This window comes from Mirounga leonina, unplaced genomic scaffold, assembly GCF_011800145.1.
Source record: "Mirounga leonina isolate KUSES-001 unplaced genomic scaffold, KU_Mleo_1.0 Mir_200, whole genome shotgun sequence".
Lineage (NCBI taxonomy): Eukaryota > Metazoa > Chordata > Mammalia > Carnivora > Phocidae > Mirounga > Mirounga leonina.
This window is the reverse complement of record NW_023270503.1, coordinates 13,005,702-13,032,051: the sequence shown is the minus strand read 5'-3', so window position 1 is coordinate 13,032,051 and position 26,350 is coordinate 13,005,702. Positions and strand designations below refer to the sequence as shown.

The window sequence follows — 26,350 nt, the reverse complement described above, 5'->3', positions numbered from 1 at the left end:
TTTCCATATGAAATATTAGCTGTTAATACAGTTCTTCTACCATTTTAATTCCAGAAGGTCTTTGCTTTTCTAAAAAATGAGAGGATTTCACTCTCTCCAACTTGCAAATGCAGTAATTAAGTCTTTGAGAGGGTTTGACTGTTCACATTCATAAAGAAAAGCAAAAGGCCCTTATTCTTCATCTCTGGAACTACTTCATATTTCAATGACAGTTAATGGCCACTTCAACAAGCAATTAATTTGAATTGATATTTCAAAATAGGAAGGAAAAAATAATTTCTGCTAAAAATACTTCCAGAATGTTTTCTCATTCTTATGATAGTATATCTGGCTTAAGCCAGTGACTCTCTTGTATGTTTTATATAGTACACCTGAACAGGAGCAGCTAATGGTAGTGTGGCTAAGTTGGATGATAAAAGAAGAAGCTTATTTTGAAAGGTAAGATTACTTAATTTGTTGCAGTTAGTGTTTCTTATCCTCTCTTTGGAAATTCATATTTTCTTTTTTGTTTCAACAGTACTTCTGGTGTCTCTGCTTCTTTTGGGGAGATGTTGTTATTGGTCGCTATGTACTTTCATAGCAACCAACTTAGCGCTATCATTGACTTGGTCTGTTCCACTCTGGGGATGAAGGTAATTTCCTTTTATTTTCTTTCTAAGGAAGCTAGTTCTAAGCTGGGTGTTTTTTTTGTAGTGTACAGTACGTTTTGTTTCCATTTTGAAGTAATTTTAGTTTAATAGTTTAAAATTTTATCAGGAGCTCTTAGAAAAAATATATATTATGAAAACATTTATTTACAAGAATAAAAGATGTTCAATATAGAAAGTTGGGAAAACCCAAAATATACAAAACTTGGATAACACAAAAGAAAGGAAGAATATTATTTCATTGTTCATTGTTCAAGATACCAAGTATACTACTGTTAACATTCTTCTGTCTGTTCTTTCTTTACACTGATATATATATTTGTATATATTTAAAGAACTTAACTAATATATGATGACATTTCCTCAATAAATGTTCTTTAAAGATTTTTATTTATTTGAGAAAGAGAGCAAGAGAGAGAGAGCACGAGCAGGGTGAGGGGCAGAGGGAGAAGCAGACTCAGCACTGAGCAGGGAGTCTGATTAAATGTTCTAATACAATATAATTCTCATTGATTGTATCGTAGTCCATCTTATGCACCAATCATGACTTTCTTAATGGATCCTGCCCTATTTGCTATGTAAATTTTCTAGTTTTTGAATGGTGCTTTTAGATGGTTATACTTATTTACGTAAATATATACAGAGGCACTCACATATGTTTATCTTTAAACAGTTTTTTTTGTTTTTTGTTTTTTGTTTTTTTTTTAAGTAATCTCTACACCCAACGTAGGCCTTGAACTCAGGACCCTGAGATCAAGAGTTGCATGCTCTACCAACTGAGCCAGGCAGGCACTTCCTTTAAACAGTTTTTGGATTAGCTCCTTAGGAAAAAGTTCTAGAAGGCAGGTTACTAAGTAAAAAAAATATAATGATGTTAAGGTGTTTAATGAGTATTGCCACATTACCTTTAAGCAAGATTATACCAGTTTAACTGTTCTCATCAGTGAATGAGAGTGGCAATTAACTGGACTCTCACCATCACTGGGCATTACCGTTCTTCCTAATCTTTACAATTTTGATTGATGAAAGATGATCTCACTTATTTTGCATTTCATCCATTACTAGTGAAACTGTAGTTTTAATTATTATTCTTTTTTAGTTATAGTTTATAGTGGGTTTTTTTTTTTGGTAGTTTTAAAAATCAGTTTTGGCTGGGTTTTTTTTTTTTTTTTTAAGATTTTTTATTTATTTATTTGAGAGAGAGAGAGCATGAGCAGGGGGAGGAGCAGAGGGAGAGGAAGAAGTAGACTCCCCGCTGAGCAGGGAGCCCATTGCGGGGCTCGATCCCAGAACACCGAGATCGTGACTTGAGCCAAAGGCATACGCTTAACCGACTGAGCCATCCAGGCACCCCTTGGCTGGTTCATTTCTTTTGTGAAGAGGCTTATCAATGTCCTAATTTTCCTATAGGGATTTTTATTGATTTATTTTTCCTCTCACTGATTCAAAGGGGCTCTTCATATATAAGTGATATGCCATTATGTCTTATATATCATATTTCATTGATTTCAAGACACACATTTTATCCAATATTGAAATGGGGCTTTATTTTATAGTTGACTTGTAATGTAATATGGTTGTATTCCCTCCCCCCGATTTTTTTCTTGAAAAGTTACTTTTTTTTTTAAGATTTTATTTATTTATTTATTTTTAATATTTTTTTTTTTTAAGATTTTATTTATTTATTTGAGAGAGAGAGAGAATGAGAGACAGAGAGCATGAGAAGGAGGAAGGTCAGAGGGAGAAGCAGACTCCCTGCTGAGCAGGGAGCCCGATGCGGGACTCGATCCCGGGACTCCAGGATCATGACCTGAGCCGAAGGCAGTCGCTTAACCAACTGAGCCACCCAGGCGCCCCAGATTTTATTTATTTATTTGAGAGAGAGCACGAGCGAGAGAGCGTAAACAGGGGGAGCAGCAGACTTACTACTGAGCAGGGAGGCTGATGTTGGGCTCGATCTCAGGACCCTGACTGAGATCATGACCTGAGCTGAAGGCAGCCGTTTAACCAGCTGAGCCACCCAGGCGCCCCTTGAAATGTTACTATTAAATCAGCATATATTATAGTCCTTAGCGTCTTTATTTATTTATTTATTTTATTTTTATTTTTTAAAGAAAAAACTACTTAGCGTCTTTAAAAGTGAGAAGTAAGGGCGCCTGGGTGGCTCAGTCGTTAAGCGTCTGCCTTCAGCTTAGGTCATGATCCCAGGGTCCTGGGATCCAGCCCTGCATTGGGCTCCCTGCTCAGCGGGAAGCCTGCTTCTCCCTCTCCCACTCCCCCTGCTTGTGTTCCCTCTCTCCCTGTGTCTCTCTGTCAAATAAATAAATCTTTTAAAAAAAAAAAAAGTGAGAAGTATACAAATGTTGCAGTTGATTCCTCTCAGTCTTTTTGGCCATGTGGAAATTATTTTTGTGTGTATGTATTTAGAATTTCCTTTATGGTTCCTACTTTGCTGTTACACTTAGAAATGTTTATCTTTAAAAAAAAGGGGCACCTGGCTGGCTCAGTTGGTAGAGCATATGACTCTGGATCTCAGGGTGGTGAGTTTGAGCCCCATGTTGGACTAGAGATTACTTTTTTTTTTTTAAGATTTTATTTATTTATTTGACAGAGAGAGACACAGTGAGAGAGGGAACACAAGCAGGGGGAATGGGAGAGGAAGAAGCAGGCTTCCCGTGGAGCAGGAAGCCCGATGCGGGACTGGATCCCAGGACCCTGGGATCATGACCTGAGCCGAAGGCAGACCCTTAATGACTGAGTCATCCAGGCGCCCCTAGAGATTACTTTAAAAAAAAAAATTTTTTTTTAAATGAAAAAAATGTTTTTCTTTAGGTTTAAAGGAACAGTTACCTATATTTTCTTCCAATGTTTTTGTGGATTCGTGTTTCACATTTAAATCTTTTTTTTTTTTTGAAGATTTTTTTATTTATTTGACAGAGACACAGAGAGAGAGGGAACACAAGCAGGGGGAGTGGGAGAGGGAGAAGCAGGCTTCCTGCTGAGCAGGGAGCCTGATGTGGGGCTCGATCCCAGACCCTAGGATCATGACCTGAGCCGAAGGCAGGCGCCTAATGACTGAGCCACCGAGGCGCCCACATTTAAATCTTCAGTACACTTAGAGTTCATTTTGGATATAGTATCATGTGTGCAGGTATATATATATATATCTGTATGTATATATTTGTTTATTTATTCCCCAGAAAGGTAGCTCTTTCACCTTCATTTATTGAATAATCCACTTCTTCCCACTGACTTGAAAGGCTGATAGTAATATTTACTAAGTACTTTCGTATGTTGGTTCAGTGTCTGAGGAAAAACACACTTTAATGTTGGGTTTGAGGAGCTACTTTTGAAATAGAGTATTTGAACATTAATGTTACATATCACAGTCCTGTTAGATAATACATTTATCAGAGAAAAATGTGCTTCATATGTTTTTACATGCTGTTAGAATTTTTTTGGTTGTTTTAGATTGTAATTAAGCCAAGCTCCTTGAGCAGGATGAAGACTATCTTCACACAGGAAATTTTTACTGAACAGGTACTTCTTTTCACTTTATTCTTAGGTATTTCTTTAACTTTCTTTTACAACATTCTTTGGGGGAAAACTTTTATATTTCAGTTTAAGAGAATACTATGGTCTTTTTCTATTCCTTTTTAGTTTCCAGTGATGGTTTATTTAATCTTTATTTTTTATTAAATATTATTTTATTTTAAAGATTTTATTTACTTATCTGAGGGAGAGAGAGAGAGTGCCCAAGCAGAAGGAGGGGGCAGAAGGAGAGGGACAAGGAGACTCCCCGCAGAGCAGGAAGCCTGATGCGGGGGGCCGATCCCAGGACCCTGAGATCATGACCTGAGCCCAAGGCAGACATTTAACTGACTGAGCCACCCAGGCGCCCCAGTTTATTTAATTTTTAAAATTTCTGTAAAGAATAATCCCATGTACTTACTACATACAAAAGCATGTTTTAAATTTATATATTTTGGAGATGTTAAGTAAATGCTTAAGAATATGGTCTTCAGTACTGATGGTAGGGATCTCACATGGGGTAATCATTTGGGTTTGTCAGGAGAAAAATAAAATAGAGACCTGTTTAAACTTTTAGGCTGTAACATTCATTTCTAACTAAATTATAAGCTAGAGTCTAAATTCTTTATTCTTTAAAAAAATTTTTTTAAGTAGGCTGGGCATGGAGCCTAACCGGGGGCTTGAACTCATGACCCTAAGATCAAGACCTGAGCTGAGATCAAGAGTTGGATGCTTAACCGACTGAGCCACCTAGGCACCCCTAAATTCTGTATTCTTGTATTTACATGTTCTTATTTGGTCTCAGCAATTTTGTCCATGGGTAAACCTAAGGATATTTTATTTTTTCAGCCAAAGAGACAATTCTGAAATTTAAGGTTAATTCCCAGATTAGTCAATTTAAACTTAAGATTAAAAAAACAAATATTTCTGAAAAAATGAGATATTTGAAAATGCTCATGGATGCATAATTGTTGCTTCTTTTAGGATAATATTCTCATCCCTATACCAAACTCTCCTTTCTCCCCTCAATATACATACACTCCCGCAAAACAGACACAAATAGTACATAGGAGACTCGTAAGTTATTTTTTATGTTTTTATTTGAGCTCACTGGACAACTTTGGGGAGGGTCTTTGAAAACCATTAGAAGTCTATGCATGGGCGCCTGGGTGGCTCAGATGGTTAAGCGTCTGCCTTCGGCTCAGGTCATGATCCCAGGGTCCTGGGATCGAGTCCCGCATCGGGCTCCCTGCTCCTTGGGAGCCTGCTTCTCCCTCTGCCTCTTTCTCTCTCTCTCTCTGTCTCTCATGAATAAATAAATAAAATCTTTATAAAAAAAAAAAAAAAAAAAAAGAAGTCTATGCATGACACAATGAGAATAACAATAAAAATCCCTGTTTATGTGATCATTTCTATCACACCTAGAGAATTTATGTCACATATAAAGATTTGATACTTTTTAATTCACATATGTTTTTCAAACATGTTTTTCAATTCTTTTCCCCCCTCACAAAAACCTTTTGAGGCAGGTAAGACTGTATTGTCCCATTTTATAAATGTGAAAATAGGCCTAGAAGATAAAGTGACTTATCTAAAATCACTGAGTCCAGATTTTATGATTCCAAATTTTATATATTTTTTACCTTACTACATTACTGTCAACATATCTATGTTTAAAAAACAAATTTAAAAAATTAGAGTGTTTTACAAATCCCTAAATGTATGCTGCCTTATCATCTAGAAAAAATTAAATCATGTAATAATTAGTTTTTCTTATTCATTCCTAAGGACTACATTTGTATTAAGTATTGACACTACCTGCTCATCCTCTTTCTTTCAGAATAATTTTATATTTGGTTCTATCATATGTATTCATACTATTTTTCCCTTTTAGGTTGTCACAGCTCATGCTGTTCGGGTCCCTGTCACCAGCAACCTGAGTGCCAACATTACTGGATTTTTGCCTATTCATTGTATTTACCAGCTTCTCAGGAGTCGTTCCTTTACCAAGCACAAAGTATCAATAAAAGTATGATCTTACATTTATATTTCAAGCTACAACCCAAGTTATGTTTTTTTTTTTTTCTAGTTCTGTTTCAGTTTATACTGAATCCAATCTACTATGGATTTTGTGTATGAAATATGTCTAATTACTAATCATTGATTATAGTAACTAGGACTATAATTAATTTCAGATTTTTTTAAACAATGTAACTCTTAAGTTATTGACAAAATATACAGTATTACTAATCTATTTAAAATTCCAATAATATCATGTGGCTATTTCATTAAAACTTGGTAAGAAATTGCCATTTTCTATACTTTGGTTTTGTTCACCAAACTGAGAAAGTTGCTTGTCAGCCATGACCAATATTTGTACTTTTGTCACAAGGACAGCTAACACTTATATACATATTTTGACATATTTTCCCTTAGTTATAGTTGGCTATATCAAACAGTTAAAAGACCTTCTAAAGAGAAAGATAAGTCCCAGAAGGTAAAGAAATCTGAGCCTTTTCTAGAGGCTCTTCTATTTATAAAGAACAATGAACAATATATGCATTGATATATCACCTTTAACTATCCTTGTTTTCATGATTTAGTGAAGTTATTTTCCAGGTAGATTGTATCTTCTACTTCTTTGTTTTTAGTAAGTGAAATAGATAAGAGTTAAGAGTCTGAATGCGCACCCAATGTATCCACATGTCCTCTATCCATGTATAGTTAAGTGATGGTCTCCCATAAGAGGTTGCTAAGGCCACTTTCTTAATCTATCTGAGGATTTGCTGTGAAGAACTATCCCTCTCCCTCAGTTCCTATGTGCTGTGGGGTCTCTACAACACAGATGGTGCTCTAAATAGAGATACAGTAGGGACTTAAAATATTTTTCCTACTCCTTAAAAACTAATAGATTAAAAACCCAAAGTCCAAATTCAAAACCCAAATTCATCATTATAGATTTATCTTCCATTGGACAATAGTCTTGATTAGGATATAAAAGTAATTCATATTTTTAGATCAAAGACAGTTGTGAAACAGGGTGATATATTTGTAGCGGCTAGAAGTTAATAGTTTCACTGATTCATAAATTATGTAAATTTTATGTTTTTACTAAATTTCACTTTTTCTTATTGCCATAATTGATTTAGTGCCTATAACTGTCTTTTTTAGGACTGGATTTATAGACAGCTGTGTGAGACCTCTACTCCACTTCATCCTCAATTACTTCCTCTGATTGATGTGTACATAAATTCCATACTTACTCCTGCATCTAAATCTAATCCAGAAGCCACAAATCAGCCAGTCACAGAACAGGAGATCCTCAGTATTTTCCAAGGAGTCATTGGGGTAAAATAGTAGTTCCTGTACATTTATTAGCTGATTTTTCTTTTATTCTTCTGACTTGTTCCATATTTTTTCTTTGATTATTAGAGGACTTCTAGGTGGTCCTGAATCTGAAGTGGGATTACATTTCTTCAGATCACTTATGAAATTTACAAGTATGGTATTAGTTCCAAGTAGTTTGTTGAAGAGGCACTTTCTGAGGAATTCTTTAAAAGAGCTCCATTTTAAAGTCTAAAGAGTGCCCTGGAGAGTGTGTGCTTAACAAAGGACTATGTGACATTTCAACACGGTCAGCAGAGGTTTGTTTAGCTTCTTGAGAATCTAAGATATACTTAGATTCAAATGGGAAATTTGGAGAAAATCTTTTTTTCTCCACCTTTTAAGAAGGAAAAAATGATTGTATTTTTCACAAATGTATTCAAATGTACACTATTTTTTTTAGGAGTTATTTTCTTCATTCCAGGTAATACTTGAGACTCCTGTAAACCTTTTTCAGAAGCAGCCTGATGGAATTGCTGTTAAGGAACAGCTGAAGTCTTTTTTTTAATCATAAGGACTGTTAAGCATGTTGCCTTTGATTTCCCATGCCATCTCAAATTTAAACTTCAAGTTGTCTCTTTGAGTTTAATGCAAACATGGCAGTGTTTCTCCCATTTTATCTGAGCTTGGGAACAGTAACACTGAATAGTCTATTTAAAATGCATTTACCGTCAAGAAAGCACTCATGAAATCTAACAGTATTTTAAAGTATTTATAATATTACTTCCAGGGTGATAACATCCGCCTTAATCAACGGTTCAGTATCACAGCACAGCTTTTGGTGCTTTATTATATACTGTCTTATGAGGAAGCTCTCCTAGCAAACACAAAGACTTTAGGTAAGTTATACATATACATAGGGAAGCGTTTCTAGTGATAGTTCATTTTATTTGTTTACATTTTGTTACTTTCCAAGCTGTCATGTGAGAAAATAAGGTCAGATATTCTAACAAGCTCCAGTATCATTCTGTAGTCTTTGTAGTATAGGCATTGTATACTCTGATGTATAAATACATATATGTATGGGCACATAACCACCCCTTGAGGCTCAGCCCTTTTCTTAGCAGGCTAAATTAATAACTGAATTGTCTGTATTTTAATAATTTTAGGGACCTTACAAAGTGCTGATAAATTAAGAGATAAACCTGAAGGAAGTATAACTGAAAATTTTTTTGTTTGATTTCATTCTTTGCCCTGCCTCCCTTCCATTAGGTGAAGAATAACAATCTAGTCAAAAACAGTAGAAAAAAATAACAGAAGAGTTTCATTTTGACATTAAAATTATCACTGAACTGCGCTTTCAAACATAGCTACTTTCTATAATATCAGAAGGTCATGGGGCGCCTGGGTGGCTCAGTTGTTAAGCGTCTGCCTTCGGCTCAGGTCATGATCCCAGGGTCCTGGGATCGAGCCCTGCATCGGGCTCCCTGCTCTGTGGGAAGCCTGCTTCTCCCTCTCCTACTCCCCTGCTTGTGTTCCCTCTCTCACTGTGTCTCTGTCAAATAAATAAGATCTTTTAAAAATAATAAAAATAAAATGTAATATCAGAAGATCCGATTTAACATAGAAGATATCAGTATAAAGCAGTGTGTTTTTCTATATTTGAAAAAGAAAATTCGCATGTCTTTTAGGCTTGCTAAATGTATGTAGTTCCGTATTTGAACAAAAAATGTCATTAGAAAGCTGTAGGCACTGAGTATGTAATGCAGGAAAAATTCTTGTAAGGGTTGTTATTTTGCCACAGCTGAGTTATTTTACTTCTTGAAAGCTATAAATCAAAGTTACTTTTCAGTGTTTGGCAGATCAGTTTCTTTTATTTATCTGAAGTATTATGTTTTAAATACACTGAATTTCTCAGCTGCTTTCTTTTCTGACTGTAATTGTTAGAGTTATACAGATGATATCTCATAACTATAATTATAGTCTTTGTCGTATTAGCCAAAAGATGGGCTAATAATAAGCATTAGATAATAGTCTCTCACTTTTATCCACATGTAATGAATTCTGTTAAAGAATATGACACTTGTGATTTAATAGATAGTGGAAGAATAAATTATAAGGAGGTGTTCTGGGGAAGAATTCAGACCATTAATACTGTAGCAGGGACCAAGATACACCCTTATTTTTTACATACATGAATATCTAGCAAAATTTGTTTTTTAACACAGGAAAGTACAGAGAGTAGTATAGCCAACCCTTGTGTATATACCATGAGGAAATAACAAGTACTCAGAATTTTTTAGGACTGGAAGAATCTTTAAAGATTATGTTTTCCAGTCCCCAGTGACATGCTTAGTTCAACCCAGTGTTCCTGGTTGCTGCTGTTCTTTTTATTTTTTTAAGATTTTATTTATTTATTTGAGAGAGCGAGAGCGAGAGTGCATGAGCAGGTGGAGGGGCAGAGGCAGAGGGAGAAGCAGACTCCCCGCTGAGCAGGGAGCCTGCTGTGGGGACTTGATCCCAGGACCCTGAGGCCATGACCTGAGCTGAAGGCAGACCCTTAACTGACTGAGCCACCTGGGTGCCCCTCCTGTGAAGCTGCTGTTCTTTATGTAACAGTCTGATGGATCTCAGTGGGGAAGTTGAAGATTTTAGGTTAGGAGTACAACTCAGCCTAGATCGAATCTTGGGAAAAGAACTGGGGTGTTAGAGGAAGTAGTTAGTAGGTTTTTATAAGATTCTAGGTGAAAGGAGGTGGTGGTTTGGACTGGTAGCAGGGTATATGCGTTTTGAAGGTAGAGTTGAGAGGTTTTGCTAATGGATTCATGAGGTTTGAGAGACATGAGCCAAGGTTGATGTGGAGGCTTTTGGCTTGAGCCTAAAGGACAGAATGGCTGTCAACTAAAATAAAAGAGCCTGGGGAAGGAGCAGACTTGTGGGGGGTCAGGAGCTCAGTTTTGGACATGTTAAGTTTGAAATGTCTGAAAGACTTACAAGTGGCAATGTTAAGGAGACAGTTATATATATACAGTGGCCTGGAATTCAGGGGAGATACCTGGACTGAAACTTTGAGATTCTTTAGTATATATATATATATATTTAAAATCACAACGTTAAATAGGATCACCAAGGACGGGTGTTTGGGAGAATCGGGAGAATATGATGTTTGGATGCCAAGGGAAGAAGAATGTTTTGGAGGATACAGTGATCACCTATGTCAAATGATGTTGCTAGATCAGTTAACGTTAGGACTGAGGCTTAGCTGATGACTGCATATTGCTTGCTGGAGGTCATTTGACCTTTACAGTTTTACTAGTAAAGTGGTAGGAGAAAGCCCGATTGTAGTGAACTGAAAAGAAAATTAGAGGAGATATACTGAAGACAATGAATAGAGACAGCTCTTTGGAGGAGTTGTAAAGAAAGGAAAGCAATGAATGTGGTAATCTGAGAGGAAAATGAGGTCAGGAGAGGGCTTTTTTTTTTTTTTTTTTAAGTGAAATAGCTGAGAGAATATGTGTTGTTGGGAGTAATTTACTGGAGAGGTAAGGTTGATATTGCTTAGGGGAGAATCCCTGAACTGATGTCCTTGGGAGACAATGGGATGCAGAAGACAAATGGAGAGATTGGCCTTTCCCTGGAGAATTTTTTCCCCTTGTTGAGGATACCTTTTCCTAGTCTAGTTTCTCATCCCCAAGGAGAATAAATGACTACAGAATATGTCACAACATGAGAGAACTTTGTTCTTTCACAGTGAAAAAAGGTGATTATTCTGCCTCACATTTATTCTTACATGTGAAATTGTGTTGTAGTTTCGGTACATTGTTAACTACTCTGTGGTGTTGGCCTTAGAATAAAAATTATTAGCAGCCACCAGGTAGCTGTAGAAGCTCACATATGGAATTCTGAAATTTGAGTTAGAGCCAAGTATTAGAATGTCATAGTCATTTAAAAAAAATGTGTGTGTGTGTATACATATATGTATTTTCATATGCACGTATGTTTTTGGTTTAAAAATACTTATATTTATTTATATTTATATTATGTCAATTTTAGTTAAATATTATATTGATGCAAAAGAATATAAGAAATAGAGTACTATAATAAATTCTAGTGTACTAATACCCAATTAAAACGTGAGCATTACCATTATATTTCCAGTGTTTAGACTTAAAAAGCGTTGCCTGTTTATTACATCTGAAGACTTTATTATTAGGTATAACAGTTTATTTTTAGATAGTTTTGAAGATAAAGACAGTAGTAATTAATATTGAACATATGAGTAAACTATTTATCTGTTCCTAAAGGAGCCAGTGGATTCTAAATGCAATCTCATTCTGAAATAGCTAAAAGTACTACTTGCTTAACTCTTTCCCTCAAGCTTAACTTCATTTAAAAACAGAGTTTGGTCTTTTTTTTCTGCTTTTGTCTGTTACATGTAAAATTTCCTAAATTTCCTTCTTGGTCACCTGTAGATGACACATCCCATAGTACTTGGGAAACTCTAATGTTCTCTGGCTTTAAATTCTTTGAACTTGATATTTTTCTTTGCACTTGATAGTTAATTATTTTCTTTCCAGAAGAAAGTTAACTCCATCTGCCTCTTTCAAAATGCAGTAACTTTTAAGCAAACAGTGACCAATATTATTTTTTGGCAGCTTCAAGTTTCAGAGCTTTAAAATAAAGTTTTGATGAAAAGCAATTCTAATAGTTATATAACCATATTTTAGAGTAACAGTATAAGAATTTTAAAAACTTACTTCATTATTTACCTAATTATATCTTGCTTAATCCAAAGGAACTGGTTTTTAAGATAAAACCATGTATTAGAAGGTGTGTTTACTGGAAAAATATCTAGGAAATGAGAAAAGTAAAAATATCAAAGTATAAACCACCCATAATTCTACTGCTAATCACCATTAGAATTTTGCTAGAAAACCCTTCAATCTTTGGACAGATAGCTTTTACAAAGTCAGAATCATAATACCTTTTTTTAAGATTTTATTTTTATTTATTTTTTAAAAAGATTTATTTAATTATTTTAGAGATCGAGAGTTCGTGCGCTACCAGGGGAAGGGGCAGAGGGAGAGAATCTTCAAACAGACTCCCCATTGAGTGCTAGCCTGACACAGGGCTCAATCTTGTGACCAATGAGATCATGACCTAAGTGGAAACTAGGAGTCAGATGCTCAACGGAGTGAGTCACCCAGGTGCCCCAAGATTTTCAATTAGCAATAATCGCGCCTCGGATAAACCTCATTGGCTACAATACTGCCACTGCACAAAGCTGCCAAGATTTTATTTTTAAGTAATCTCTACACCCAATGTGGGGTTTGAATTCACAACCCCGAGTTCAGGAGTCACCTGTTCTACCTACTGATCAAGCCAGGCTCCCCCAGAATACATGTTTTTAATCTACCCTTTCTCCTTAATAACACATTTTAAACATTTTAAACATTTGCCTATTATAGTAAATTTTTTTTTTTTAAAGATTTTATTTATTTATTTGACAGAGACACAGTGAGAGAGGGAACGCAAGCAGGGGGAGTGGGAGAGGGAGAAGCAGGCTTCCCGCTGAGCAGGGAGCCCGATGTGGGCCTCGATCCCAGGATCCTGGGATCATGACCTGAGCCGAAGGCAGACACTTAACGACTGAGCCACCCAGGCGCCCCCTATTATAGTAAATTTTTAAAGATATCTCTAAATAGCTGTATAATATTTCTTTATAAATATGTCTACTTAACGTATTATGTCCTTATTGTTGGACATTTAAATTATTTCCAAATTTTGCTGTTATAAACGGAGGAATGAATATCCTTAGAGTGAACTTTGTATATAGGTATGATTATTTCTGTCCTTAGGAGAGATTCCTGGATATAGAAATAGTAAGTCTAAGATTTTGAAAAATTACAAGATTTAAAAAATGAATTGCTGCCATATTGCTTTCCAGATAGGTTATACCATTATAGACTCCCACATTTGTATAAGATGTGAGTGCCTTTTTATAATATTGAGTGTTACCATTTGTTTATGGTGTTTTTTAATTATAGAATTTTATGGGGAGGAAAATCTTCCAAAGCAAGGTACTAATGTTAATATAACTCATCACCTATATATTATTTTAGGACATTATTATTTTATTTTTAAAATTTAAGCATGCCTTTAATTTTGGTGTAAAGTATGGAGTACAGATCCAATTTTATTTTTTTATAATTGGTTATTTGTCAACATCACACAGTGAATAATCTATTATTTTCCTATTATTTTGGAAGGTTGCTTTGATGTATATTGAAGTTTTACTACAAACCTATGTCTGATTTTGGATTTTCTTTCTTAAGTCAGACATTTCCAGTGCCTTCATCATAACCGATCTTATTCAGTATTTCTGTCTATTCTCATATATTTAATCTTTCATAAGAACTTTATAATTTTGTCAAATTTCAAAGAAGATTATCAAATTAGGATTTTGATCAGAATTATGTTAAACTTAAAGATTTGGAGACAATTTACATCTTTACAATAGTAAATCTTCCCATCTAGATAAATGAAATAATTTTTTAAAATTATTAAAATATAGGGCGCCTGGGTGGCTCAGTTGGTTAAGCGACTGCCTTCGGCTCAGGTCATGATCCTGGAGTCCCTGGATCGAGTCCCGCATCGGGCTCCCTGCTCGGCAGGGAGCCTGCTTCTGCCTCTGACCCTCCCCCCTCTCATGTGCTCTCTCTCTCTCATTCTCTCTGTCTCAAATAAATAAATAAAATCTTTAAAAAAAAAAAAAAGAAAATAAAGCTTATTTAAAAAAAATTATTAAAATATAAGCTTTGGGGCATCTAGGTGGTGCAGTTGGTTGAACGTCTGGCTCTTGGTTTTAGCACTGGTCATGATCTCAGTAAATTTTTTTTTGGCAATTATTGAGATGATTTTGTTTGGTCTATTTATATAATTAGTTATATAATTAATATCTTTATATTCCTGGAATGGGTCCTACTTGCTGAGCACAGAGCCCCCTAGGGGGCTCAGTCCCACGACCCTGAGATCATGACCTGAGCTGAAACCAAGAGTCAGATGCTTAACCAACTGAGCCACCCAGGCACCCCTGCCTTTTCTTTCTTTTTTTTTTTTTTTAAAGATTTTATTTATTTATTCATGAGAGAGAGAGAGAGGCAGAGGCAGAGGGAGAAGCAGGCTCCCAAGGAGCAGGGAGCCCGATGCGGGACTCGATCCCAGGACCCTGGGATCATGACCTGAGCTGAAGGCAGACGCTTAACCGACTGAGCCACCCAGGCATCCCTGCCTTTTCATTTTGTTGATGGTTTTCTTTCCAGTGCAGAAGCTTTTTAGTTTGATGTAGTCTCACTTGTTTATTTTTGCTTTTGTTTCTGGTGTCAGATTAAAAAAAAAATCACTGCCAAGACCTAGTCAAGGAGTTACCATCTATGTTTTCTTTTAATCATATGATTTTAGGTCTTGTGTTCAAGTCTTTAATCCATTTTGAGTTAATCATTGTGTGTTGTGTTAGATAGTGGTTGAGTTTCATTCTTTTGCATGTAGCTGTCGAGTTTTTTCAACACTGTTGAAACTTTTTCAACACTGTCCTTTTACTCATTATATATTCTTGGCTCCTTTGTTGTGGATCAGTCGACCATGCATGGGTTTATTTCTGGGCTTTCTCCTTTGTTCCATTGATGTGTCTGTTTTTTTTTTTTTTAAGATTTTATTTATTTATTTGACAGAGAAAGACACAGCAAGAGAGGGAACACAAACGGGGAGTGGGAGAGGGAGAAGCAGACTCCCCGCCGAGCAGGGATCCCGATGCGGGACTCGATCCCGGGACTCCAGGATCATGACCTGAGCCGAAGGCAGTCGCTTAACCAACTGAGCCACCCAGGCGCCCAACTGCCTTCTGAAACATGTTCTTACGGAATTCATACAAAATTGGTGTGGAAACTAGGATACTAATTTATTAATTTTCAAGAGGGGGTTATGTTTAGTCAAAAGGTATATGGTCTGTGGGGCGCCTGGGTGGCTGTGTCATTTAATTCCCTGCCTTCGGCTCAGGTTATGATCCCAGGGTCCTGGGATCGAGCCCCATGTCAGGCTCCCTGCTTAGCAGAGAGTCTGCTTCTCCCCCTCCCTCTGCTCCTTGCCCCTGCTTGTGCTTGACTCTCATTCTCTCTCTCAGATAAATAATAAATCTTTAAAAAAAAGGTATATGGTCTGTATAGGCAATGATTCTCAACCTTTATTTATTTATTTATTTTAGATTTTATTTATTAGAGAGAGAGAGAGAGAGCATGAGTGGGGGGAGGGGCAGAGGGAGAGGGAGAAGCAGACTCCTTGCTGAGCAGGGAGCCCGCCATGGGGCTCCATCCCAGGACCCTGAGATCATGACCTGAGCCGAAGGCAGATGCTTAACCGACTGAGCCACCCAGGCACCCCAATTCTCAACCTTTATTTTAACACTTGCACTTATGTACTTCTTGTCTTCAACCAAAGAAAAAAAAATTGAGTTTCATTTTGTGGTTTGTATTTGAAAAAGAATTAGTATATTGCATATGCTTTTTCAAACTATGAACATCCTTTTTGAAATTCTCATATAGTCCTATGGTATACAAATAAAATACCTTGGAGTGAGATGAGGGTGCCACGCATATAGAATATGATGGAGGTGAGGGACTCCTGGGTGGCTTAGTTGGTTAAGCTTCTGCCTTTGTCTCAGGTCATGATTCCGGGGTCCTGGAAAAGAGTCCTGCATCGGGCTCCCTGCTCAGCGGAGAGCCTGCTTCTCCCTCTGCCTGCCGCTCCCCCTGCTTGTACGCTCTCTCTCTCTCTCTGACAAATAAATAAAATCTTAAAGAAAAGAATATGATGGAGATGAGACAGAGAGAGAGAGTGTTGATTGGCATCTACCTTTACTCTGTAGGATATAAGAATCCACTGAAGGTTTTTGAACATGAGGTTTTTTTTATTTTTAAGTAATCTCTACAGCCAATGTGGGGCTCAGACTCCTGAGATCAAGAGTTGCATGCTCCACCAACTGAGCCAGCCAGGCGCCCATAAAATGGACTTGTCTTTTTTTTTTTTTTTTTTAAAGATTTTATTTATTTATTTGACAGAGAAAGACACAGCGAGAGAGGGAACACAAGCAGGGGGAGTGGGAGAGGGAGAAGCAGACTCCCCGCCGAGCAGGCAGCCCGATGCGGGACTCGATCCAGGGACTCCAGGATCATGACCTGAGCCGAAGGCAGTCGCTTAACCAACTGAACCACCCAGGCGCCCCTGGACTTGTCTTTTTTAAAAAAGGAATTGTTTGCTGGCTGAAGATGGAAGTTGTGAGAGAAGGGAGTCAAATTCATATTGCCCAACTTCCTTTAAAAAGAGTCACCACTATAACATATAATTAAATTAAGACTGTTGGAGTCATGAAGCTTTAAGCCATATGATCATGACTGAATTTAGTCTTCTAATTAGATTTGGGAGAGTCTTGACTTACTTATCGGGGGTTTTGTTTCATTTTGTTTTGTTTGTTTTTGTTTTAGTGTAGGGCACGTCTGCAGATGGCTTCTCTCACAATTTTTCTCCTCACTAGTTTCAATTTGGAGGCATTTTCCAGATCCTGCCTTTAGATATGTTCTTGCTCTTCCTGTGTATCCACTATTTCTTCATTTTTTTGTGAAGTATATTCACAGGTTAAGTGAATTAAAAGTCACCTAATGTTGTTTTTGTTCCATTTAGGTTGAAGGTTAAGATTTCTGTTGTTCATTACCCTGTTCTTATCTTACACTTTGTATCTTTGACAGCCGCCATGCAAAGAAAGCCCAAGTCCTATTCGTCGTCTTTAATGGATCAGATTCCTATCAAATTCCTTATTCGACAGGCTCAAGGGCTGCAGCAGGAGTTGGGAGGTATTTGTTTTCCTTGTTTTTTACTGCTAACGTTTATTGTTAAAAAATACCTTACTGTTTATAGTGTTATGAAGTGTAATATGTGCTCAGTGGTTTAAAAAAAACAAACAATTCATTCAGGATTGAAATTCCTCTTTACCCCCCTCACTATCTTACTACTTGCATTCCTCCTTCCCCAAAACCCAGTTTTATTTTGGTATGGAATTTTAGACTTTTTTTCTATTAAGTTGAACCATATGAAATTGCAGGTATTCCAACTTTTTTTGACCCACAAAAATATAGTTTCATATGGTTGAAGCTAATAGAAACACACATGAGTAAAAAATTGTTTTTTTTAAACTATGAATGGCATTATACCCTATCTCTTCTGAGACTTGTTTTTTCCTCTTCGAGTCTTAGAAATCTTTTTATGCCAGTACATGTAGATCTACCTTATTGCTTTTTTTTTTTTTTTTTTAAAGATTTTATTTGACAGAGAGAGACACAGCGAGAGAGGGAACACAAGCAGGGGGAGTGGGAGAGGGAGAAGCAGGCTTCCCGCAGAGCAGGGAGCCCAATGCGGGGCTCGATCCCAGGACCCCGGGATCACGACCCGAGCCAAAGGCAGACGCTCAATGACTGAGCCACCCAGGCGCCCCTACCTTATTGCTTTTAATTCCTCCACAATATTCCTTAGCATGGAATTACTATGTTTTTTACTGTAAAATTGTCAAATAGATATATAGTAACATTTTTTGAAATTCAATTTTTTTTTCTTAATTTGACAGCTCTTTTTATAATGTTTGAGTATGGGTTTTTTGTTTGTTTCTATGAAGTTGGAGTTTTCTTTTTCTTTCTTTGTTACGGTTGATTTCAAGCAGGAACAAAGATGACCTTTGGTCACCTTTAACCGGATGTATGCATTTATTTACTTATATCTTTGCATAAACATGTTATATTTGGCAACATTTGGTAATAACATTTTATTGAAGAGATTATGAAATGTAGGTTAGTTTTCACTATGGTAAGCAGTCATTTTGTGACTGTTTTGAGATAGTCTTAACTATACATGTAGTTGTGCATTTAGATATTTAAATGTTCAATACTACTTTTGATTGTTGCAGCATTTTTTCAAACAGAAATATTAATTTTAATCAGTTTCTATGACAAAGGAAGCAGATACTCTCCCTACTGGGACTAAGTGGTATGATTTGATCTAAGTTGCATAATAAGGAGATTATTGGATGAAAAGTACTTTTATGACAACTAATACTGTTACTACTACTCTTACAACTCTGACGAGGATGATAATATAGTAACAATATTTATTAGGTATTTATGTGCTAAACACTTAGCATAGTGGTACTTCATGTATCTAAGTAGACATTTTTTACAGAACCACTTATCATTAAAAATAATAGTCATGAATAGTCAAACTGTGCTAAAAGCAAAAGGTTAGAAAGAATACTTTGATTTAGTAAAAGGAAGTTTCCCATTCCTTTTGAGCTTCCTTAACTCTTCTTGAAGGAAGACAAATGCATTGTCTTGTAGGTAACATCCATACTTGCTTTGGTTGGCTGACATACTTAGCTGTGTGACTCTGGGAACTTTAATAAATGCCTTTCAGTCTGTTTCCTTGCAATAGAATGGAGACAATATTGCTTACCTTGAAGGGACGTTAGGGAGAAATGAAAAAATGTACATAGAGTGCCTGAGATCTTTTAGGCACTCAAGGTGGCAATTTTGATTTTACCCGTCTGTAGCAATGATTCTGAACTGGGTGGGAAGGGAACACGTGTTCTTTTGTAGTAGGCTATCAGAATTTCTGAGTAAGGCCTTTCTCAGACCATATATGATCTCCCTCAAATGGACATTCTTTTCTCCTTTTTTTCTTTGCTCCCCAGTCAACTCTTGAACTACTGCTATGTAAAACAATGTTTCCTGATTGGAGACTTTTATGTTGGGATAGGGTAGAAGAAAGCTTGAGAACTTTTTATAAAACTAGTAGTTTCCACCTATTTGTGTATCAAATCATTTGGGGATCTTTATTTAAGCAGATTCTCTGGCTGAATTACCAAACAAATCCTCAAAGGGTAGTATGCATGCACAAGATGCGCACATTCCTTTGGTTTGCTGTAAATGAAAAGGACAAGGGAGAGGGGAAGTGAGGAGAGAAGATTTTGGTATTTGAGAATGAAGAATCCAGTTGACTTCTTGTAAATTTTCAAGGGCTGCATTCTGCTTTACTACGTCTCCTTGCAACTAATTACCCACATTTATGCATTGTGGATGATTGGATCTGTGAAGAAGAAATCACAGGGACTGATGCCCTGTTAAGGCGAATGCTACTGACTAATAATGCCAAAAACCACTCTCCTAAACAACTCCAAGAAGGTACAGTAAATTGGATACTCCTTTTACCCCTTTAGTAGTACAAAGAGATGTTAGGCTCATTGAAATCTTAAAAACATGCGGAATTTTCCTGGGTATATAACAGTGTTTGGTCAATGTATTTTAAGTAATTTTCTTTGAGTTTAAGGAGATTTAACCTTTTTTAAAAAAATTATTTTATTTATTTGAGAGAGAGAGAAAGCGCATGTGTTGGGGGAGGAGCAGAGGGAGAGGGACAAGCAGACTATGCACTGAGGCAGGGGAGGGGAGCCCTACTTGGGGCTTGATCTCACCACCCTGAGATTGTGACCTGAGTGGAAATCAAGAGTTGGACACTTAACTGACTGAGCCACCCAGGTGCCCAGGAGTTTTAACTTTTCTTTCTGACTTGCTTGTGTCTGTTTTATCATAGTTTCTGTGTTATATGGTCATGTGGTTTTAGGAAGGTCCTAAACTGGTGAGAAATAAATGCTATGGAGTAGAGCAATGTACTTGCGTTAATGGATAAAGTTCAAGCACTGTCAAATAGAAATATGATACGAGCCACACATAAAATTTTAAACTTTTTATAGCCACATTAAAAAAGTAAAAAACAGGGGCAGCTGGGTGGCTCAGATGGTTGGGCATCTGCGTTCGGCTCAGGTCATGATCTCCAGGTCCTGGGATCGAGTCCCACGTCCAGCTCCCAGCTCAGTGGGGAGTCTGCTTTTCCCTCTCCCTCTGTCTCTGCCTCTCCCCCTGCTTGTACTCTTCTCTGTCTTGTCTCTCTCAAATAAATAAATAAATCTTTAAAAAAAATTATAAAAAAAAGTAAAACACAGGCAAAAGTAGTTTTAATAATTATTTTATTTAACCCAGTATATCAATATATTATCAGTTCATCATGTAATTAATATAAAAAATATTAATGAGATATTTTATTGTTTTTCCACAGAAAGTCTTTGCAATCTGGTATATATTTTATCCTCACAGCACATCTCAGTTTGCACTAGCTACATTTCTTAAGTGTTCAGTAGCCAGATGTGGTTAGTGACTATTCTATTGAAAATCACAGTTCTAGAAATTTTTTACTAACAGCAGTCTGCTGGATACTTACATCCTATAAAGGGGGCCACCCAGACAGAAAATATCAAGAAGTTTGAATCTTACTGAATGTTACTACTAAAAGCACTACTTGGGTATATTTTCATGTTCCAGTCAATTTTTAAAATTAGTCTGAATCACCAAGGAAATGACATTTGTCTTTGGGTCACTAATGTGTTTTTTAAAATGGGATTTTTATAACTTTTATCTCTATGATTATTCTTATCTTTATGATATAAGTATACTTAACATGAATTTTTCTTAGGCCCTTATTTTAAGTGTAGCCAAAACTTGTGGCCAGGATTGAAAGTTTTACTCCTTTTCAGCAACAGTGTTTCCTTGATTTGTGTGGTATGTAGTCTGATAGGAAAGTATTACCAAATATTATTTGGTAAGTTGTATAGAATTTAGATCATGACTGCTAAGTTTTCCTTTTAGCATTTTCAGCCGTCCCAGTAAGTCACACACAAGTGATGCAGATTCTAGAACACTTGACTCTACTCTCTGCCAGTGAACTTATACCTTATGCAGAAGTATTAACATCCAATATGAACCAGCTATTGAATTCAGGGGTTCCACGGCGAATTCTTCAAACCGTCAATAAACTGTGGATGGTTCTTAATACTGTGATGCCTAGAAGGTAATTTCAGTATATTGTTTCATGTAATAAATAAGCATATAGCAGTGATTGTATACAATAACCTAAACTTAAATGTTGAAAAAAATTGTTGATTATCTGACAGTATAAGTCCATTCTGAAGACCACTAATTAAAGAGCTGTTATAACTTTAAGGAAAAGAATAAACTTTATTTTAAGAAGCAGAGGAATCTTAAAAGTATTTCCAACTTGAGAAAGTTCTTTAAAAATGAATTCTCACATGTAGTCCTTTGTGTCTAATTGTGACTTAGATCACCACATGTCTTGCAATCCTTGCTGAGGCTTCAAATTCTGCTGCACATTAAAATCACCTGGAGAGCTTTTAGAACTCCTGATCTGCAGGTTGTAACCCACGCTAATTAAATCAGAATGTCTGTGGGTGGGAGTTAGCCATTAGTGTGTTTTTTTTTTTAAGGATTTCCTGAGTGATTCTAGCACACATAAAATTTAGAGAACACTGGGTTAATTATTGTGCCTTTAGGAAGATGAGTCTCTCCTGTTCCCATCTATTGCATCAAAAACACCTGTTCTAAATAGGTGATGGGGATTAAGGAGTGTACTTGTGATGAGCACAGGGAGTTGTATGTAAGGGGTGATTCACTAAATTGTACACCTGAAACTAATATTACACAGTATGTTAACTAACTGGAATTTAAATAAAAACAACAAAAAAACCCCTTTAAATAGAAAAGCAAACAAAAAACACCTAGTCTGCTCTAAAAAAACCCAGAATACTGGGCTGGACTTAACTGAGATTTTGATTCAATAAGTCTGGGAATATTTATGCTTATTATTTTTATTTAAAAAAATTTTTTTAAAGATTTTATTTATTTATTTGAGAGAGACAGAGAGAGCTGCACAAGCCAGGGAGGGGGAAAGGGGCAGAGGGAGAGGGAGAAGCAGACTTCCTGCTGAGCAGGGAGCCTAATGTGAGGCTCAATCCCAGGACCCTGGGATTATGACCTGAGCTGAAGACAGACCCTTAACCGACTGAGCCACCCAGGCATCCCATATTTATGCTTTTTAAATTTAATTTTTACTTATATCAAATAAATAAATGCACATAACTTAAGAACTTAAATAGTATATTCCTTTCCATTTTAAGATTGTTGCTCCCCAGAGACAGCTGTTTTCAGCTCTTTAACCTTTTTATTCTGGCATTTATATCCTCCCATCTATCTCAGTAACATACCTATAATTACTATGATTTTCTGACTTTCCAATTTAGAAATTATCTGTGACTTTGCACTATACAAGATGAAGTGTTAGCCCTCTTACCTGTTTCCCTCCCCTGTGAGTCCCTCTTCCCCCAACACACACTTTCCCTTCCTCCCTTTCTCCCAACAGAGTAATACCAAAATTTTTGGTCAAAGCAGTATTCAGTGTGCCTATTATCATGACTACAACAGTGCTGTTTTTATAGTTGACACATGCAATATCCTTTGATTACAATTTCTTTCTTATACAACTGCCTTCGTTCATACCTCACACAGGAACCCTGAGTTCATACTTCCCTCTTCCATTTACTTTGGTGGGTTTTTTTTTGTTTTTTTGTTCTGTTTTTGTGTTCATTTTGTATCAATAACTAATTCATCCCTAAACTCTGTTATTGAGGGGACATTTATGTTATAACACATCAGGTAACGTATCAGTAACGTTTTTTTCTTGGAAACATTCCTTTCATAGCTTTCCATCCTCATGTTTTAATTTGGGACATGCACAGTAGCCATCCTGGAATTGATTTTGTCTCTCTTCTTTGTGGAATTCCATGTTTTTCTCTGTCTTGGTGTAGTTCCTCATTTTAGTGAGTGGAATTCACACTTAAGTTGCTTCCTGAGAAAGGGTGTTAAGGGAACTTATTTATTTGTCATTCTACTGAATGAATTGAGCTTCCCTTGTTGCTATTCATTAATCCAATGATATATCAATTCCCACTCCTTGGTATGTGACCATTGTTTTTTCTCTCTTAAATTGTAGGGTTTTTTCCTTTCACTGTTTTCTGGAATTTCATGATGATGTATTTTGGTGTGTTTTTTTTTATTCATAGTGTTGGGTGCTTGGCCTTTTTTTAGTCTGGGCACCGATGCCTTCAGTTCTGAGGACATTTTCTTATGTTTTTTTTTTCTTCAGTGATCTCTTTCCCTTTGTTTTCTGTAATTTTTTGTAATTTAGCTTTTAAACCTCTTATTTAAAAACCCCTGATTTTCCAATTTTTTCTCTTCTTTTTAAATTTGTCTTTTGAATATACTTTGAGTATTCTTCAATGTTATCTTCTGATCTTTCTTTTGAATTTAAAAGTTTATTATATTCTTAATCTCTACGAGTTCTTTCTTAACTGAATATTTTTAGTTTTTTTTCTTTTTTTAAAATTTTATTTTATTTTATTTTATTTATTTGAGAGAGAGAGAGAGCACAGAGGGAGAGTGAGAGGGAGAAGCAGACTCCCTGCTGGGCAGAGAGTCCGACGTGGGGCTCAATCCCAGGATCCTGAGATCATGACCTGAGCTGAAGGCAGATGCTGAACCGATGGAGCCACCCAGGCGCCCCATCTTTTTTCCATGCCAGCATGGAGCCCAACATGGGGCTTGAACTCATGACCCTGAGATCAAGAGTCAGACACTTAACTGACTGAACTACCCAAGTGTCCCTTACCTGAATATTTTTAAATGCCTCCTGTTCTTGTTTCATATGTACAATATTCTGTCCTTTAAGGATGTTAATTATAGGCTTTAAAAAGTTTCTCATCCCTACATTCTCTGTTTCTTTAAAGTTTCTTCCTATTTGCATATTTTAATCTTTCTCAAACTAGATGCTTTCCTTAAATGTCTGATGACTCTTGGCTGACCACTCATATTTAAAGAGTGGGCAAGCTCTGTGTGCAAGGTGGGGCTGATGGATTCCTGGGCTTCACTGTAAGAGGTCAGGTACCCTTCCTGTTGACATATCCCTTAGTAATTCTCATGTGCAGTCAGGTTAGTAATCACTTTTAGAGTTTATTGATGTCTAATCTCAAAGTGGCTTCTCACATTGGAGATTTTATGATGATAACAGATCCATGGCTTATTTATGCGGCCAGATACAGTTTCAAAGTGCTAAGGTTTTAATTCATACTTTTATTTTTTATGCCATGATTATTCCATTACAACTGTGAGGATTTTTGAAACTGCTTTGTGTTTACGGTTTTATCTTCATTTGTTTTAGAGACATCATAATAAGTTAGATTTCTATAATTCTTAATTTTTCCAAGTTCCTTCACACCTGTTTTTTTAATTTTTTCCTGAATATATCCTTCTGTGTTAGGACTGGATGGCTGCAGGTTTCAACTATAATATAGCTGTTTTTGAACATGTGATTATTTTCTCGTCAGGCTGTGGGTAATGACAGTTAATGCACTTCAGCCTTCAATAAAGTTTGTACGACAACAAAAGTATACTCAGAATGACCTGATGATAGATCCTCTCATTGTCCTAAGATGTGATCAGAGGGTACACAGGTATGTGTCATTTGAGTTTCATTTTTATTCTGGAGTTATACTTTGGAGAGTCAAAAGAAATGGAAGAAATTCAGTTTAAACATCTGTCTTAGTGTTCTTGCAGGTAATTGGTAGTGTGTGCTCTGAGGTTTTTTGTTTTTGTTTTGTCTACATCCAAGAACTATTCAGTTTAATATTTAATATGTGATTAGTAAAATCTAGCCTTGTTGCTAGCATTTTTTAAAAAGGCTTTTAAAAATTAGCCTATTATGAACCATTACATGCATTAAAACTGTGATCTTTTCCGCATCCTCAGTTGTGATATTAGCTTCATTGATTCCACATTTGTCTGTAATTCCTTGCCAGTTGCTGAACTTAATCAATTGCTTTGAAGTGGCTTCACCTCAAGAGGCTGATTTAATTAATTCAGATCATTAATATTTGAATTTCCTATTGCTGTGCTAAGTAATATCAGTGATACATAGGTTAAAGTGATTATCACCTGTATGGAGAAATAAGGCAAATACATGAAAAGTTAAATAATATGGTCATATGCAGATGAATAGTTTAGTAAGTGGATGCTATTAAAGGTTCAGGAAAGATGTAAAGGAAGTGGGGACCTGAGTAGTTTTTAAAGGATAGAAATGGGGTTTGGATGAACAGACACTATAATGAGGGGGGTAAGGGGTTAAGGAAGGCATTGTGGGGGAAAAGGAACAGTGTGAGCAAAAGTATAGAAGCACAAATGAAAAAGGCTTGGAATGGAGGGATAATTTGTTGAGAGGAGCACACTTTAGAATTGGAATCTCAAGGTAGGGGTCAGACTACGGAGGGCCTTGAATGTTAGGCTAAAGAGGTCATTTAGGTGGTAACTTAAGAGAAGCTTTGCATTAGATGGTTTAGGGGAGAAAAAAATTGGAATTAAAGAATACTTAACTAGGATACACACTCTATGAATGTAGTCATCTGTCCTCAACCCAAGGGATGACATTCATGAAGTGACAAAATTTGCAGAATCAGCTATGTATGGTTTGGTGAGATCAAGGTCTCAGGAAATAGGAGTCAGGAGAATGAACAGTTTAAATGACATTAAGTATCTAATAAAAGAAAAATAGCATTAAATAACACTTCCAGAAAAGAGCAACTTCTAAAACAATTTATCAGTGTTAAAAATCCGTTTAAGTAAGTAACCTTTCACCTGAATTGCCTCCAGTTATTCAGGAAGTTGCTATCATAATGTATATGTTTTCGTAGCCTGGATTTTCTCTTAACTTGCAAACTTTTCCCCACGGTAGTAGATATTCTGATATTAATTGGCTGCATATTATTCCACATAGATATGCTATGCTTAACCCAATCCCTA

The 26,350-nt window shown here is 36.3% G+C and overlaps 1 protein-coding gene and 1 pseudogene across 6 annotated transcripts in view; one reads left to right on the top strand and one right to left on the bottom strand.

Annotated features, from left to right (window-relative positions):
- Window positions 1–26,350, top strand: part of INTS2 (integrator complex subunit 2) — a 56,826-nt gene that overhangs the window by 20,624 nt on the left and 9,852 nt on the right. For 4 of the 6 annotated variants that reach the window (XM_035026684.1, XM_035026688.1, XM_035026683.1 and 1 more), the window contains exons 10-19: window positions 367–438; window positions 518–632; window positions 4,119–4,187; window positions 6,073–6,207; window positions 7,350–7,526; window positions 8,293–8,401; window positions 17,300–17,404; window positions 19,613–19,777; window positions 21,296–21,497; window positions 24,883–25,008. In XM_035026684.1, the coding sequence (XP_034882575.1) occupies window positions 367–438; window positions 518–632; window positions 4,119–4,187; window positions 6,073–6,207; window positions 7,350–7,526; window positions 8,293–8,401; window positions 17,300–17,404; window positions 19,613–19,777; window positions 21,296–21,497; window positions 24,883–25,008 (1,275 nt within the window). The remainder of the gene's footprint in view (window positions 1–366; window positions 439–517; window positions 633–4,118; window positions 4,188–6,072; window positions 6,208–7,349; window positions 7,527–8,292; window positions 8,402–17,299; window positions 17,405–19,612; window positions 19,778–21,295; window positions 21,498–24,882; window positions 25,009–26,350) is intronic. The other 2 variants (XM_035026687.1, XM_035026689.1) reach the window with 2 other exon arrangements.
- LOC118025358 lies at window positions 12,637–12,788 on the bottom strand (annotated as a pseudogene).